Here is a 15835-nt window from a genome sequence, read left to right on the forward strand (position 1 = left end):
ACCTCACAAAGAGGATTACTAGCCTCAAACAGATGCCTTACACAGACAGTCTCAAAAAACTCCAGCTTTACTCCGTCACATATCACCTACGTAGAGGCTATCTCTACCTAACATACAAAGCTATGTCAAACCCAGAGCTGTTGGACATGCTCCACTTAAAGAAATCCCAATCCCTCCGAGCTACACGCTCTAGGGACCTAAATCTTGTCACCACAATAAACAGAACATGCTGGAGGGATAGATTCCTGTCTCAGAGACTTCCCATACTCTAGAACAGACTACCTATCTATGTCCAACAGAGCTCCTCATTAGCACTCTTCAAGAAAAATCTTGATGATTGGATGGGTAATAGGAAATTCACCCCGGGGATTACTTCTGTGGTTCTGCTTGACAGGGGCACAGGAAAATAATTTTCTTGGGTGGCGAAAGCCAGGGTACATTTTTGGCTAGGCTTGTATAGGCCCTAGGGCCAATAGCCTAGTACCTACCTATGAAGTATCCTTGCTGTAGCCAAGGAAGAGGTCTCAAAGCCAGTAAGTGTTGCTAGAATGCGTCAGTCAAAGTAATGTTGTGAGAAAAGTGTTCACAAGCAGCACATACACACACTTACACTTCCCTACACAGTCCCCTTTCACAATAAATGCAAAAGCAGAACATCAGAATCCTGTCACAACACTTCTAAATATTAAATCACACTGACAGAAAAAAATGGCAGTTAAGTTCTCATGAAGTGTACATAAGCACTATAACATGCACAGATGTTTTCTGCCCCTTTGAAACACTTCCTAATCCTAAACATTCACAAAAAAAACCCGTAAAACTTTCTACTACTACAGATTTTTTCACAAAAATTGCCTTTGACATTAATTAGTGAAGGGCTAAATATAGGGGTCCCTGACTGGAATCTTCTGATGCTGAGCTAAAATACCAGGTTTCTTAAATGGGAAATATCTCTTCAACCCAAAATTACAATATATAATATTTTTCTTAAAACAACAATAATTTCTGTATGGAAGGGTTTTTTCCCACTGGGGAAGGGCTCACTTGTCAGAAACAAAGCTTGAAGCACACTGCTGCTCCTGTGAAGCCTCAGAGCTGCTTTTGCTCGAGGTAGCAAGAAAGTGCTGAAGCCCAGCCCTCCACTGGACTATCCAATCAGCAATCAGAGTGAAAGTGTGGGAGGAAGCCAGAGCTTTGTGAAGTTGGCTGGTTGTTGTAGCCTTCCCAGGATACAACCCATATAGCCAAAAGGCTTCTGTAGCACTGCAAATGATGAATGTCCATTATCAGTATCAACATATCTTGTTCTCAGAGATACAGTGCTTGTCCTTATACTACATCCATTCAGGTTTGACAAAATGGCAAGATACAAATGCATCAACACATACAAGTACATCTAAGAGAGATGACAGGTCCTAATCTTCACCTAAAATGGCAATTCCCAACACAGACCACTTGAAAAGAAACTCGGGGTTTCCTTGTCAATAATACTATCTCTTACAGATATACTGTACCCACAAAAAACTTAGGAATATCAAGGCTGAGATGCTACAGACTCAAAGCAAATGTAGGAAGCAAAGGAAAACTTTTATAATATCATACTTTTAAGTACTGGAAAGTTACACATGAATATATGAAAAGAAGCGGAGATAAAATAAAGCTTCACAAATAGCTAGAAGTAACAGTTTTCAAAGTTTCATCAAATTTCCATTTTCAATTTTAAATGGTATACAAGAGAAACTAATATGGGGCAAGTCAAACTTAGGAGGTGAAGACATACCGCACTCCAAACAACCTATCAGTGATGAATAAGGAGTGAGTATAGTGCTACCTCTCACAATGCAGCACGACTTACACTACACCTAGCAGAGTAGGAAAGGACAACAGGTGGACTACAGGAAGCTCACTAAGCAGATGCACATGCCTAGTTGGAAGAAAAACCCCATTACATTTTAGAAAATCAAACTGCCAACTTCAGTTCTACAGAATAATTGTAGTTGGGAAATGTGTGTGTTTTCAGTTAGATAAAATCTGAGGTAGAGGCAGACAATATATGTGCCCACTGAAAATATTTTAAATAAATGTTGGAGAGTCCATGCTAAAGTTCAGCTTCCAAAGCAGCACTTTCCAAAATCAAAGATATAAAGCCAGGCCTGGAAATGAAGTACAATATTTGAGTTAAAGATGCAGGTGAGTAAGCAAATGAATGATGCTCTTACTAACTTGCAGAACTTGTTGTTCCAGCTGTGCGTTCCCTCGGCATAGTTCCATGATCTGGCGTAGAAGCAATTTTGTACTCTCAGTTTTTCCAGCTCCACTTTCACCACTGCAAAACAGACAGAATCACTATGGATGTAAATGAAAGCATCCACGTATTAACAGAGTACATTAACTGTATCAGTCAAAGTTTGCTTATGTCAAGGCGCTGTTTTACTTGTCTGGTATTACAGCAGTTTTAAATGGCAGCTACAATTTAAGTTCCAGGAACATTCACAGAATGAATAAACCCCCTTAGAAATGACTATCTGTGTCTTTAGATCACACGCTCCTGCCACCAAGGATTACACAGAACTGACATTCCCCACAGAGCACATTAACTTTATATTCTATAATTCTTACTTAAGCCTCCAAGTGGGTTTCCAACATCTCACTTACCTACGTTTTTCTCTCCTACTCTCTTACTCCATCTCCTTCCTCCTTCCTGTCCTCAACAATGTTATCCTTCCCCCTCTCTATAACACGGTGTCCTTCTCCTATACAAAAATAGTGAGTTTAAAAATGTTATATATGTGTATGGGGAGAGTTTGTCATAATGGGGGGAGGTTGGCATAATGGTTAAGGTCTTTAATCTCACAAATACAATGTACAAAGTTTAATTCTGACCTCTGATTTTTAGCTAGGCTTGTAATGGTCTGCAGACTGTTAGCCTAGTATTTACCCACGAACCTATATAAAAACTCAGTTTATACCTGCTACTAACACCATTTATTATGAATCTAATACTAACCTCTTTACCTTGCAAAATTATTTTTGAAATGCTTCCTTGGAGTTTACTGTATGTAAACACTACACAAAGTAGGTATTCATAGAAAGCACACAAAACATAGAAGTTGCACATTTATTGAAGTATTAACTCTAATAAAGTATTTTTTTTACTTCCTTTAGGAATTTTTGAGAGTTGGGTTGTCTGTCTTGTGGCACCGGTGTATTCCATACTGTTTAGAAAACAACTGTGGAATATCCCAGAGAATATCAAACAAAAGTTCTAGAAACAATTAAGCAGCATGAAACTGTTATTAAGCAAACATTAAAAGATTGCTTGTTTGGCTCAGAGTGTTATTATCCAAACTATAAAAATCTTATGAGAGTCAACTTAATTCTGTAGAGGGGATGATCCCTGACAATGACCCTTGCGACTCAATTAGCAGTAGTGCCCCCACAGGTAGAGCTGACAAGCTCGCAATCGGAGGGCCTCTATACCCTTGAAGGGCATTATTTACACAACACACACCCAGGAGGGCATTACTGCACTTAAAGAATGGGTTGTCTGTAAAACTGTTGTGTTTTACTTATTTATATTTTGTTATTGCTATATTATTTTTATATACATATTTTTGATGTAAAATAGTTCCTCTGCCTAATATCTCAAAGTTGCTGTAGTATATGAAAATGGTGTTGGGAGGAAGCATTTTACATCCAAAACATCATTTTTAAAAAATATCTAGATATTTGTTTTATTTTTAGGCCCCAAAATGTATAGTTTCTTGCCAGTCATTGGGGACTGAAGGCACTAAATAATGAAATACATTTGACTTCCAGACTACTTCCTTCAGAAAATTCATGTTAACAGAAATCCTGTTATTTAACTTGCTTTGTGATTTTTATAAAAATGACATTTAAAATCTGTTCCTATTTTTGAGCCTTTGTTCCCCCTTTACATTAGGCTTTATCCAGATTTCTTAAGCTAAATGGTCGAGAGGTACACAAACCTCTTTGCTGCTGCTGTCACTGGTCAAACAGTCTCACTGTCTCTCCCTCCCTCTTTTACACACCCACAACTGCACTTCAGAAAATGCATGCCAACACAAGTCCTCCAGCAACTTTTGTGATTTTTTTTTAAACATGAATATGTTCCTGTTTTGAGCCTTTGTTCCCCCTTTATTTTAGGCTTTATCTAGACAACTTGATCTAAGAGGTGAGAGGTACGTAAACTTCAACGTTTCGGCTGCCAGTGCATGATCATTCTCACTCTTTACTCTCTCCCTCACTCACACACACCTCCCTTTCATGCAGACAAGCACGCAATCACACACAGAGACAAACATACACATGCACACTTTCTTCCTTTGTGGGTTGGTAGAAGGAACTGACAGAGAATCAGACATGCACACTCTGATAAGTTAATGTGATAACAGCCATGATGTATGATGTTACCAGGGCCAGCTTATGTTTAAAATTATTCTATCAAAATACTGAATAAAAAAAGAAAATGCTTAGACCCATTTCAATTTTTAAACCATGATTATTAAGTGTTTATGTCTATACTAGCTAACAGAATGCTAAAAGTGTTGCATAGATTGACAGATATGGATCAATATGGTTTTGTGGAGGGGAGGAAAACATTTAGCAATAGTAATAGAACAACGATGATCCAAAAGGAAGCAGAAGGTAAGAAAACTCCATTACTGTCAGTTGGTCGATACATAGAAGGCATTCAACAGAGTCAGCTGGGGTTTTAGGAGTAGGGCAATGGCAGCATTTGCGTTTCCTAATAGAATAGGGTTAATAAGAAAGATTTAGGAAAGCTTGGAGGCAAGAATTAAGGTGGGAAGATTCTTCTCTGACAAGCTGTGTTTGAACAGGGAACAAGGTAGAGTTGTCCTCTTCCCCCTTTATTTGCTTTATATTTAGAGCAATCAGCAAATAAAATAAGGGACTCACAAATTCAATTATATAACTGGTATGGTTCATAGATGTTTACTAGGCTAACGACCACAAGGGGCTTTTTAAGCCTAGCCATGCATCCCAAATCTCTGACAAGTTCTGATACCTTTGATAAGTGTAAGCATGGGCCTGGGAGATGAACCATTTACAGGTTACCTGTGTCCATTAGAGGACATAGATGCCAAACCAGGGATAAATTTCTGGTTTCCCATCCAATTATCCAAGTTGCACTTGAACTGGGTTAAGGAGGAGCTCTGCTTCACATGGATAGGGAGTCTGTTCCAAAGACGTGGTAGTCTCTGGGATACATACCTATCTCTCCGGCAAGGACCTATTTATATCACAGGCAAGGTTTAAGTCTTTCGAACAGGTAATTCTGGTGCTATTTGTTTTGTGGATATGCAAGAGTTCAGAGTGGGGTCTGACCATGTCCTGTATCTCAGGCATTGATCTCCCCCTCAAAAGCCTGTAGGAGACAGACTACAGGGATAAGGCCTTGAGGCAGTCTGCATTGGACATTTTACTTACACTTTGTATTCTTTTAGTGAGGAACCTCTATGGACGTTCCAACTGTTGGATATGCCTGGTTAGGTACATACTAAAAAGGGCATTGTACTCAATGATAGGTCTGATCAATGCTGAGTACAGTGAAACTATAACTTTCTTGGACTTAGATGCCATATCTTTGTTTATAAGGTGTGCAATATAGAATGATTTCCTCACCGCTGTAGACATATGATGGTGAAAGGCTAGATTACTATCTGTCTGTGACCCTAAGTCCCTGACTACTGGGTCAATACTACGGGGTGTGTTGTCAATATGACAGTTACCAGGGATGGATGACTTCCCAAACGATACTAGTATGCATTTCTTGGCAATTAGTTTTGGTCCATAGCTCTGACACCAGTTGTTTATCTGTGTCAGCCCCTCCTGGAGAACATTTGTGTCAGTGTGAGATTCAATGACCGCTCCTAATTTGCAATCTGCAAATTTAGTCAGTCAGAGGCTGACATTGGCCTTGACTTCTGACAAGTAATTGCCAAAAAGGAGCGGTCCAAGGACCGATCCCCAAGGGACTCCAATTGCGACTGACCTCTTTGTAGAGGTGGACTCCCCAATTCTAACTTCTTGGGTCCTGTCTGAGTCAGCTGGCTATCCACCGGGTAACATATGGATCTGTGCCGAACCTCTTGAGCTTGTCAACAATGCTCGTTTTTGGGTACTGTGTCAAATGCCTTGGCCAGGTCACCGTAGGCAGTGTGAATGATTTTTCCCTCATCCATTACTTTGGTGACCTACTCAAATTCCACCAGGTTGAGTAGACATGATCTGACCTTGACGAAATCAAACTGGGTTGGGTCCAGTGTCTGGAAGTTTACAATATCTCCATTGATCATCTCCATGATAATTCTTTCCATGGCTTTACACATAAGACCAGTGAGACTCATGGGTCTGTAGTTTCTAGGGTCTGTAAATAGCCCACCTTTGTGCAGAGAGAGGACTGTTGCCTTCCTCCATTCATGAGGCACGAAACCTGTTTAGAGGCTACAGTTAAATAGTAATTACAGAGGCCCTGATAGGTCATATTTCATGCTATTTAGAAGGCATCCTGGGATATTTTGTGGGCCCATTGATGCAGTGTTCCTGGTCTTAGAGTGCGCATTAAGGACCTGTTCCCTAGTGATAGTAGGAGGAGTTATATTTGATGATATTTTCTGGTGGAAGGTTGAAGGGGAGAGAGGGGTAAAGTTGGAGCTGAATTTATCAGCCAGGAGGTTTGCTATATCTTCTGGCTCAGTATAGGTGGCTCCATTTATAATGAGCTCTGCACACAATTGTGTATTGCCTTTGAGGTTGTAGACATAGCTAATGAATGCTTTGTGGCTGTCCTTGGCCTGGGAGGCCAAACTTGCCTCAAATTTGGCTTTGGTAGACTATTTGTCCTCTGAGTTGTTTGTTTAGTTTGATGAGAGTGCTTTTATCCTGCTGGGTGCTGCACCTCCTAATTTTGCCATGATTTTCTTCCTCCCGTTATACAGCCTACTGATTTTGTGATTCCACCAGGGTGGCTTGTTTTTTGAGTTAGTTCTGTACTTCTTCCCTGGTGGGTATAGCTGCCTCTATGCTGCTATTAACATGCTTGTACAGGGTTTCTGTGAACAATTCGGCAAGCAGTGTTCTCAGTGTTTATGGGGGCTTAAAAGTTTGCCAGGTCCTCCCTTAATGGCAGGTGGTTAGCCTTAGAATAGTTCCTGAATATTCCAGGTTTAGCTGGGGGTCCAAGTTTTATTTTTTACTTCAAAGGAGACCATTTTGTGGTCTGACCTTAAAAGGAAAGGCATTACAGTAGGGGTGTGCAGCACTCTCCCAAATTAGTAAGGACCCGATCCAGTATGGCTGCACCCCTGGTTGGTGTATGGACTATCTGGTCCAGGGAGTTTGTGTTTACAAAATCCAGGAATCTCTGTGCAGGTACGTTTGGTGCCATATAGGATTCCCAGTTAAAAGTGGGGTAATTAAAGTCACCCATGAATATGACATTAGGTTGGATGGTTAGTTTTTCTAATGCATTTAAATACATGGTATGGGTTTCCTGGGTCATAGAGGGGGACCTACAACTTGCAAAGAAGTGGTATTGTATTTTGCCTATGATGATGTGAACATGGAGCAGCTCAAGTGCATTGTCCTGTTTGACCAGCCTTTAAGTATATTTATCTTTGAGGTAAATAGAGACACCCCCACCTTTAGTCCCTGCCTGTGAAGTAACTGGTCTAAATGTGTGGAAGGCATTATAACCTAGCACTACTGGTGTGCTCTCCGTGGCTTTAAACTGTGTCACAGTGACCGCAAGGCATCAGCATTCTCTAGGGTAAAGAGAACTGATAGTGGAGTTTTTTGTTTAGACTCCTAGCATTGAGCAGTAATACCTTTAGATTTTCTTGGTTTTGATTGGCTATGTCAAAAGTACTTTCAGTTTGGCTTTGCCTAAAAAAGGCACTATGGGGGAAGACAATGTTTTAGCTAATATTCAAAAGCCTATAGGGTAGAGGTGCAGACCATCCCTGGCAAAGCAGCATGGTCTGTTGACCAGCTCCTTCCACGCTGACAAATATTGCACCCCCTTAGAATGACACCAGAAACTAAGCCAGTTATTAAAGTCAGATTTGGATCAGTATGGTTTCATAATTCAATATGGTAATCAGGAAACGTTCACTCTAATTTATTGCAGATAACATTATTTTGTACTTAAATATTATTTTATAAATGTATCAAATGTTCTGGAATATTTTGAAACATTTTCAAGTCTTTTCAGGATATAACAAATTAAGATAAAACAAAAACTATAGCAGTAAGCTCTGTACCCAGACACGAATCTGTTCAGTAATACCATATTAATAAGGATGTGATAAGATAAAGTATTTAGGTACATGAATTAAAAAGGATTCTGTTATGTCAGCTAGATACATGTGGGAAGAGACTAAACAAAAGATAACACAAAAATTGGAAAATTGGTAGTTCTTGATTATGTATATGGACAGTAAGATACAAGTTTTATATACAAATCAGGCATACTTTATTAACCAGAGGGGAAGTTGTGGACCATAATTCATGAGTTGAAGAAATTTATTTGGAAGAGAGCAAGAGTTAGGTGCATAAGTTGATTTGACTCACTGAGCACAGTGGTTTAGAATTACCTGATTTGAATGGATCCTTTAGTGCTGCTCAATAAGGCTTGCATGCATAACACATGCAGAAGGTTATAAGTCAAAGTAGAAAAGGATGATAATGAAATGGAGTTGGGAAGTTCAAGAAATAAGGAGAATGCAAGATTTTGAATGCAAGTCCCTAAAAGAGTAAACCACACAGAATATTGTACTCATAAAGTAGCAGAAAGTATTCTAAGAACTAAAAGATGGGAATGGAAAAAGGAGATTTTACCAATTTGGATGACTACAAGGTATAGAAAGTAGGCAAGACAGAGCAGGAATTTACTGGAGAAAATTATCAGAAGAGACTGGGAACACATACTGGCTGACAGGGGATCCAACTCAGTTAGCTCTATTCTTGCAACAAAGGTGTTTAGAGCAAATAACTACAGAAGGAGAGGTAACAGAAGGAATAAGGCTAAGCAGGGGTATGTACTGCATGTAAGGCACTGCCTTTTCTATCAGGGATTGATATCACAGTATGCAAAAACAAAGGAATAGAGAAGCGCTGACTGAAAGACCAGCTTTGGTTGAATGTTTAAGAGTCTACAACAGAAGTTGCTGTTATAAAAGAGATAATTACTAGGGCATATAAAACACTGCATGATAATGTCAATTAGAAAAGATTGGGAAGAAAGAATGGAAAAACACTATACAAAGAAACAATGGGAGGACATCTGTACAGTTCAAGTATCAAAGTCCAGATGGGTTTAGGATTTCTGCTTGAAATTGTTTACATAGATATTTTATACTCTAAGCAGACCTCAGAGAATATTTCCTCAGACAGATATCAAATGATGGTGGTGTGAAGTGAAAGGCAACTGGAAACTTATTTGGGAATGCAACAAAAAATTCCTTACAGAATATTTTGTCAGAAATGTTGGAGGAGCAAACAGTTGTAACTAAGAAAATGATTCTTCTGAGCTTGGATACAGGATCTGAATTGCCCAGCCTTATGTCTAATGCTACTGGATAAAAAAAAATTGGTAGAAAATGGAAATCAAAACCTTAACCAACTGTAACTGAAGTGCTAGATATTGCAAAAAAGATAAAAGAACTAAAATGGAATCTTTAGAAAATGAAAGTAGCAAACTGCAGATAAATGTAATCTGCGGGAAAAATACATTCAGAAGAGTGTTTAGGAAGAGTGAAATTTAAGGGAAGTGTAGGAACTGAGCAATTTATGTAATGGTGGAGTGAATGAGAATTATTAAAATGTACACTGCATGAAAATAAAAGCAATGTTACTATGATTTGTTTTCTTTTCTATCACTCTTAAGTATCTTATGTCACTTGAATTAATGCAATGTTTACTAATGTGTTTTAAAAAGTGGGAAAAGGTTTGGTCAAATATAAAGGGACTTATGGCTGGGATAAGCCAGCCATGCCTTCAAAGCATGGTTCAGATGATGACACCAGTGCAAACTGTGACAATGTGAGGTATTGCAAGCTATGCCAGGAGAAGTAGGACACTGAATATGTAACATTTGCCAGTACAGCTAGCTGGAATATAGCAAAATAATTATATGTCATTTGTATATCAAAACTGTTTTGTACAGATGCTTGTGCTGAAAATATATTTGTAAAGTTGCTTGTATTAAAAATGTAGCAACAGTGTGTCCTGCTGGACAGAGGAAGGCATGTACATAGATTATTGTAACGATTTAAATGTATATGTTTTAACAGAGGATACTGGAAAAGAAGAGGTTACTCTCAATCCACCTGACTTTGAAAAATAGTAAGAAATTAAATTAATTGAAGCCATAAAAATTGTATCTTACAGTTCTCAATGCAGCCAGAGACAACAAGACTGTACTAGAAAGCTTCCTGCATTGTCATTGAGGTGAACTAATTGCTACTCTGGAAGGGTTGAGGTTTGAAATTGTTTTATGACTTCCAAGAGCTGCAGCAGATCTTTGCAAGGCTCTCTGTGTGTGCATTATTGATGCACAGATGTTAAATCCTGGCAATTTTTACCAATGAGGGGGTTGCAAGGGAACCAGAAGTCAGATGACCAGATGCATGTGATGTAATTTTGTAATCCAACACTAAAATAACATTTAATACTACGTGAGACTGAAGTCTCAGAGCAGTCTTTTTGTAAACTGACAAAGAGGAGACATGGGATATATGTAAATTACCCTTTAAAAACATTAGCATTTCAGCTAAATGGCAATTCTGAATGTCCATGACTTTTTCTTTTAAGTCTATTTATGGACAAAGTCAGGCCAAGAAAGCCAAACCCCACTAGCTGTGGACGTGCATGTTTCTGCCTCATGACACCATAACAAGCCACATTTAGATTCACAGTGAGTGATAGGATACAGTGAAACAGTAATAATAAATCAGGATTGCACCAGTTATTAAATAATATGGAGAAAAAATGGATTATTAAATTGGGTGCCCTGTTTCCCCCAGGTTTGAATGAATATCTTAAATGAAGGATGAAATTTACACCTATGGACTTCAGGTGGTGCTACACTATATATATTTGCATGTATGCCTAACTAATTTAATGCATTGAAGGCGGCTTGACAGCCAAAACTGGTTTGCTTTATTTTCAGCTTTATGTCTTCCAACTAATAAATTACTTTTTGCGTGTCACTGTTTGCTGGCTCTACAAGTTTTTTGAATGCGATTGTTTATTTGGAGCCGTGCAGCTACTGTACGTGCAGGGGCCTGCTCTCCTTGCCCTCTATATCCATTTTTTCCCCAAGTGAATATCCCTCCCAGTGCCAGTGATGAGGATTAAGGCTCCTTGATTACTGGTGTACCTATGTCACTTGTTTAATGCCATGTTTAATAAAAATGTTTTGAAAAGGCTTAGGTCAAACATGAAGGGACTTATTTTATGAATGGTGGCTGGGATAAACCATCCATGCCTTCAAAACATGGTTCAGATGATGGCATTAGTGCAAATAGCCAAACTGTGTTCAGAGGCTCAACCAGTAGCATATTTGACTTCATTACTGGACTAGGTAAATGCTTTTGGTTCTATTCTGACAGTAGGTGCTTGGTGTCATTTTTCAATATTGAAATTGCAGTGCAGCATAAGGGAGAGGGTATTTTATCTACCTCAACTAATAACAGCAGAGTTGGATGTATAAGATCCCACAACACATCAAAAATAAGAAGAAAAAAAAAAAGAGGAGAGGTACTTTTACAAAAAAAAAAAAAAAAAAAAAAAAAACATTTATAGCCTTACTTCAAAAGCTAACATATACATACTTATTAGAGACAGAAAAAATACACTGTAAAATGTACTTTTCATTCCCTTCCTCCTTTTTTCCAAAAGCAAAGTGTTACATTTTTCTACCTCATTTAAATGTTATACAACAATTCATAATGTTTCCATAACGGCCACAAATACCTCACCAAATCTTACCCAGTTTGTCTCATTCATCATACCCTTTTTCCATCACTATAAAACCATACCTAAATTAACTACTTTCAAATTTCTTTTTATTTAAATGTTCAGACTACAAGCATTTTATAAATCAACCAAACCACAAAAAACGAATCCAAACCAAATCCAGGATGCGGAATCCTACACCAAGGCACTCTATATGCATCTTCAGGATTGCATGGACCATGCTATCCCAAATAAAAACCAAGACTCCTTCCTCAAGCAAGAAGAAACCAGTCTGGTGGACCCCGGCCATAAGCAAACTTTACAATAAAAGGAGAAGCAAACTTTACAATAAAAGGAGGAGACTTATACAAAAAAAGGCCAAATCTCAAGTAGAAAAATCATCCCTGATCAGCATTAGTAAGAAATTGAGGGCCCTCATCAAGTCAACTAAAGCTAATTTTGAAAAGAAAGTTGCCAAGGATAACCATAAGGCCTTCTATGGCTACGTCAAAAACCTAAATGGCAACGCTCAAGTCTGTTCTGAGCTAGTACAAAATGGAACAAAATACACTGACCCTTCTGACATTGCCAACATCTTGGCTGACAGGTTCAGTGCAAATCCCCCCCCCCAGCACATACAGGGCCTATTACTATTCTAGGGGATTGTGCAAGTCCAATTATTACTGATACATTGGTTAACAAGGCTCTATCTAAAGCTAAAAACACTGCCTCCATGGGACCAGATGGTGTCCCAGGCTGTCATACGCGAGCTCCAAAAGGAATTAACCCAGCATCTTAATACCCTGTTCAGTCTCAGCCTCTCCACAGGATATGTGCCCATAGAATGGCGCATGGCAATGGTGGTCCCACTACACAAGGGTGGGGCCACAACTGACCCTGGGAACTACCGACCAATAAGCCTGACCAGTCTGATCTGTAAGGCTATGGAGCGAATCATTATGGAACTCATAAATGGAGAGATTGGGAACCTCCAGTCGCTGGCCCCACACAGTTCGGCTTCGTCAAGGGCAGATCATGCCTCCTGAACCTGGTGGATTTCTTTGAGACAGTTACTCAGGCTATAGATAAGGGAAAGGAGATATACACAGCTTACCTTGACCTTGCTAAAGCATTTGACACCATTCCCCATTCAGGTATTATTGATAAGCTCACCAGCCTGGGCATAAACCCTTATGTCACAAGATGGATCGCAAATTGGCTCTCAGACAGATCCCATAAAGTAAAAGTAGCGGGATCTATGTCCGAATCCAGACCAGTAACGAGTGTTGTGCCTCAGGGCTCTGTCCTGGCACCCCTCCTGTTTGGCATATACTTCTCGGAAGTACAGGCAAGCACGGAAGGGCTGTGGCTGACTAAGTTTGCGGACGACTGCAAACTGGATGCTATAATAGAGTCTCCGGCTGACATGGAGATCCTCCAGAAGGGCCCTAAATAAGACTGATGCATGGTGTCAAAGCCATGGTCTCAAGCTAAATGCAAAAAAATGCGTAGTAATCCCCTTTGGAAAAAACACAGTACCCGCAAACTACAACATAGGAGGTAATCCCCTGAAATCTGAAGAAGAAATAAGGGATCTAGGGACCCAAGTAGATAGTCAGCTTTCCTTTGATAACCATGTCGCCAAAGTGGTTAGAAAATCCTTCTATGTGATCCATCTGATCACAAAAGGGTTCGCATCAAGATCTAAGGATGTAATGGTGCCCCTCTACTCTTCCCTCATCAGACCCATTATTGAGTACAATGCACCAATTGGAATGTACCTTGCTAGACATCTCCAGCAGCTGGAGAGACCACAAAGGTACCTAACCAAGAGGATTACTGGCCTCAAACAGTTGCCCTATGCAGCACGATTGAAAAAGCTAAGACTGTTCTCTGTTGCATACTGCTTTCTCAGAGGCGATCTCTGTCTAACGTATAGAGCCATGTCCAACCCAGAATTGCTGAACATGCTCCATCTTAGCAAAACCAAATCTACTCGAGCTACACGCTCTAGGGATATAAACCTCAACACAACAATGAATAGAACATGCTGGAGGGATAGATTCCCTTCGCAGAGACTTCCCTTACTATGGAACAGGGTCCCGATCTACATAAGACAAAGCCCCTCACTATCACTCTTCAAGAGGAACCTTGATGAGTGGATGGGTAACAAAAAGTTCACACTGGGGATCACACTAACAGCACTACTAGAATGGGGCCAAGGGTACTAGCTGCTAGTACAAGGGTCTAGGGAACTAGGGAACTACTAAAGGGGCAGTGAATACCGCACAACGTGGCTGGGCTAATATATGCCTTCGGGCAGATAGCCCAGCACCAACCTATGAACACTGCTGGTGAGGGAACAAAACGGATACCACAACCTTGTTTTTAAACGTTTTTGTTCGATTTAATACAACTGAACTTCTTCAGAAACACACCCAAATGTATCACAAGGTATAAAAACCTATCTAAATCATCACGTCATTGATAACCAATCGTAATGTATGTTCAATTTACACTAATAAATAGTAATTAAACATTTTTTTAAAAATACTTTGAATCACAAATTTATATAAATATACTTGCATAAAAGAATAAATATATATTATAGTCAAATACACAAAGTATGGAACCCTCCATTAAAAAACATGTACTAAAATCTCTGTGCCTGTAAAAAATATTTGATATTAATCATGTCATTGAAACCTGGAAGCTGGTCAGTGTTTAACATGATTTGCCAAATTGCTTCGCGACACTCTAGAAGGGTTTTAAAATCTCCACTGAAAGGTGCATTGTTTACCCTTTCTAACACACAAAAAGAAAACTTTTTGAATACAGGACACTCCAAAGAGTGTCTGGCCAAAGCATTGGACGTCTCCTTTTTCTTAATGGCCAAAATGTGTTCATAAATACGTTTGTTACGTATGGTTTTCCCAATGTAAAAATGCTCACATGAAGTACATTGAGCTAAATAAACTATGTTGGTAGTTTTACATGTGTAGTGCCCCTTTGCTGTGAAGGTTCTGTTGTTGTGCTTGAGTACAATTGTGGATATTCCACTAATGAATCTACATTGTCTACAAGATAGACAGGGAAAGGTGCCAGGAGTGAAATCACAAGTGAACTCTGAATTTTTAGATCTTCTCTCTAAAATCATCTTAATATTAGATGCTCTTTTGTAACTAAAAACTGGATGGTCACCTAAAATTTTAGCCAGTTCAAAATTACCTAGCACTACTTTCCAATTGTTGGAAATAATCTCTCTGATAATGGCCATTTCATTGGGGATGGGTATAGAGAAGGACAAATTGTAATGGTCCACTGTATGATGTGCTACTAAAACTCTGTTGAAATCAGTATCTCCAATAAAAGCCAAAATAGGGCTTGCAATGTTGGATCTCAATGCAGAAACTTCACCAATAATCTGATTTAATCGAGATCTGTATCCCCTGTCTATAAAAAAAACATTTTAACTTGGAAATTTCCTAAAGAAAAATGTCATCTCTACTAGTTAGTCGACTGTGCCTTATAAACTGCCCCTTAACTACACCTCGCTTCATGTGGTGAGGATGTAAACTGTCATGATGTAGGTATTGATTAACAAAGGTAGATTTTCTATAGATGCTACTTTGGAAAATGCAATTAGAATAATCAATAGTCAGGTGCAGATCTAATAAATCTATGCTACTACCAAACCCACCCAAGGTGAATCTTAAGAAACTGGTGGTACAATTCAGGTCCCGAAGGAAGGTGGAAAGAGTCAATGTCTCCCCTTCCATAAAAATATCAGATCATCAATGTATCGTCTGTAAAATATAATATTGTGAGCCAT

At 39.2% G+C, this 15835-nt stretch overlaps 1 protein-coding gene across 2 annotated transcripts in view; it reads right to left on the bottom strand.

The window, feature by feature from the left end:
• The window catches only part of LOC122807596 (myosin-IIIb-like), a 2420886-nt gene that overhangs the window by 1645128 nt on the left and 759923 nt on the right, over positions 1-15835 (bottom strand). For both annotated transcript variants that reach the window (XM_044078517.1, XM_044078510.1), the window contains exon 4: positions 2224-2326. In XM_044078517.1, the coding sequence (XP_043934452.1) occupies positions 2224-2326 (103 nt within the window). The remainder of the gene's footprint in view (positions 1-2223; positions 2327-15835) is intronic.

Source organism: Protopterus annectens, chromosome 1.part1, assembly GCF_019279795.1.
Source record: "Protopterus annectens isolate FY-2018-M chromosome 1.part1, PAN1.0, whole genome shotgun sequence".
NCBI classification, from domain to species: domain Eukaryota; kingdom Metazoa; phylum Chordata; order Ceratodontiformes; family Protopteridae; genus Protopterus; species Protopterus annectens.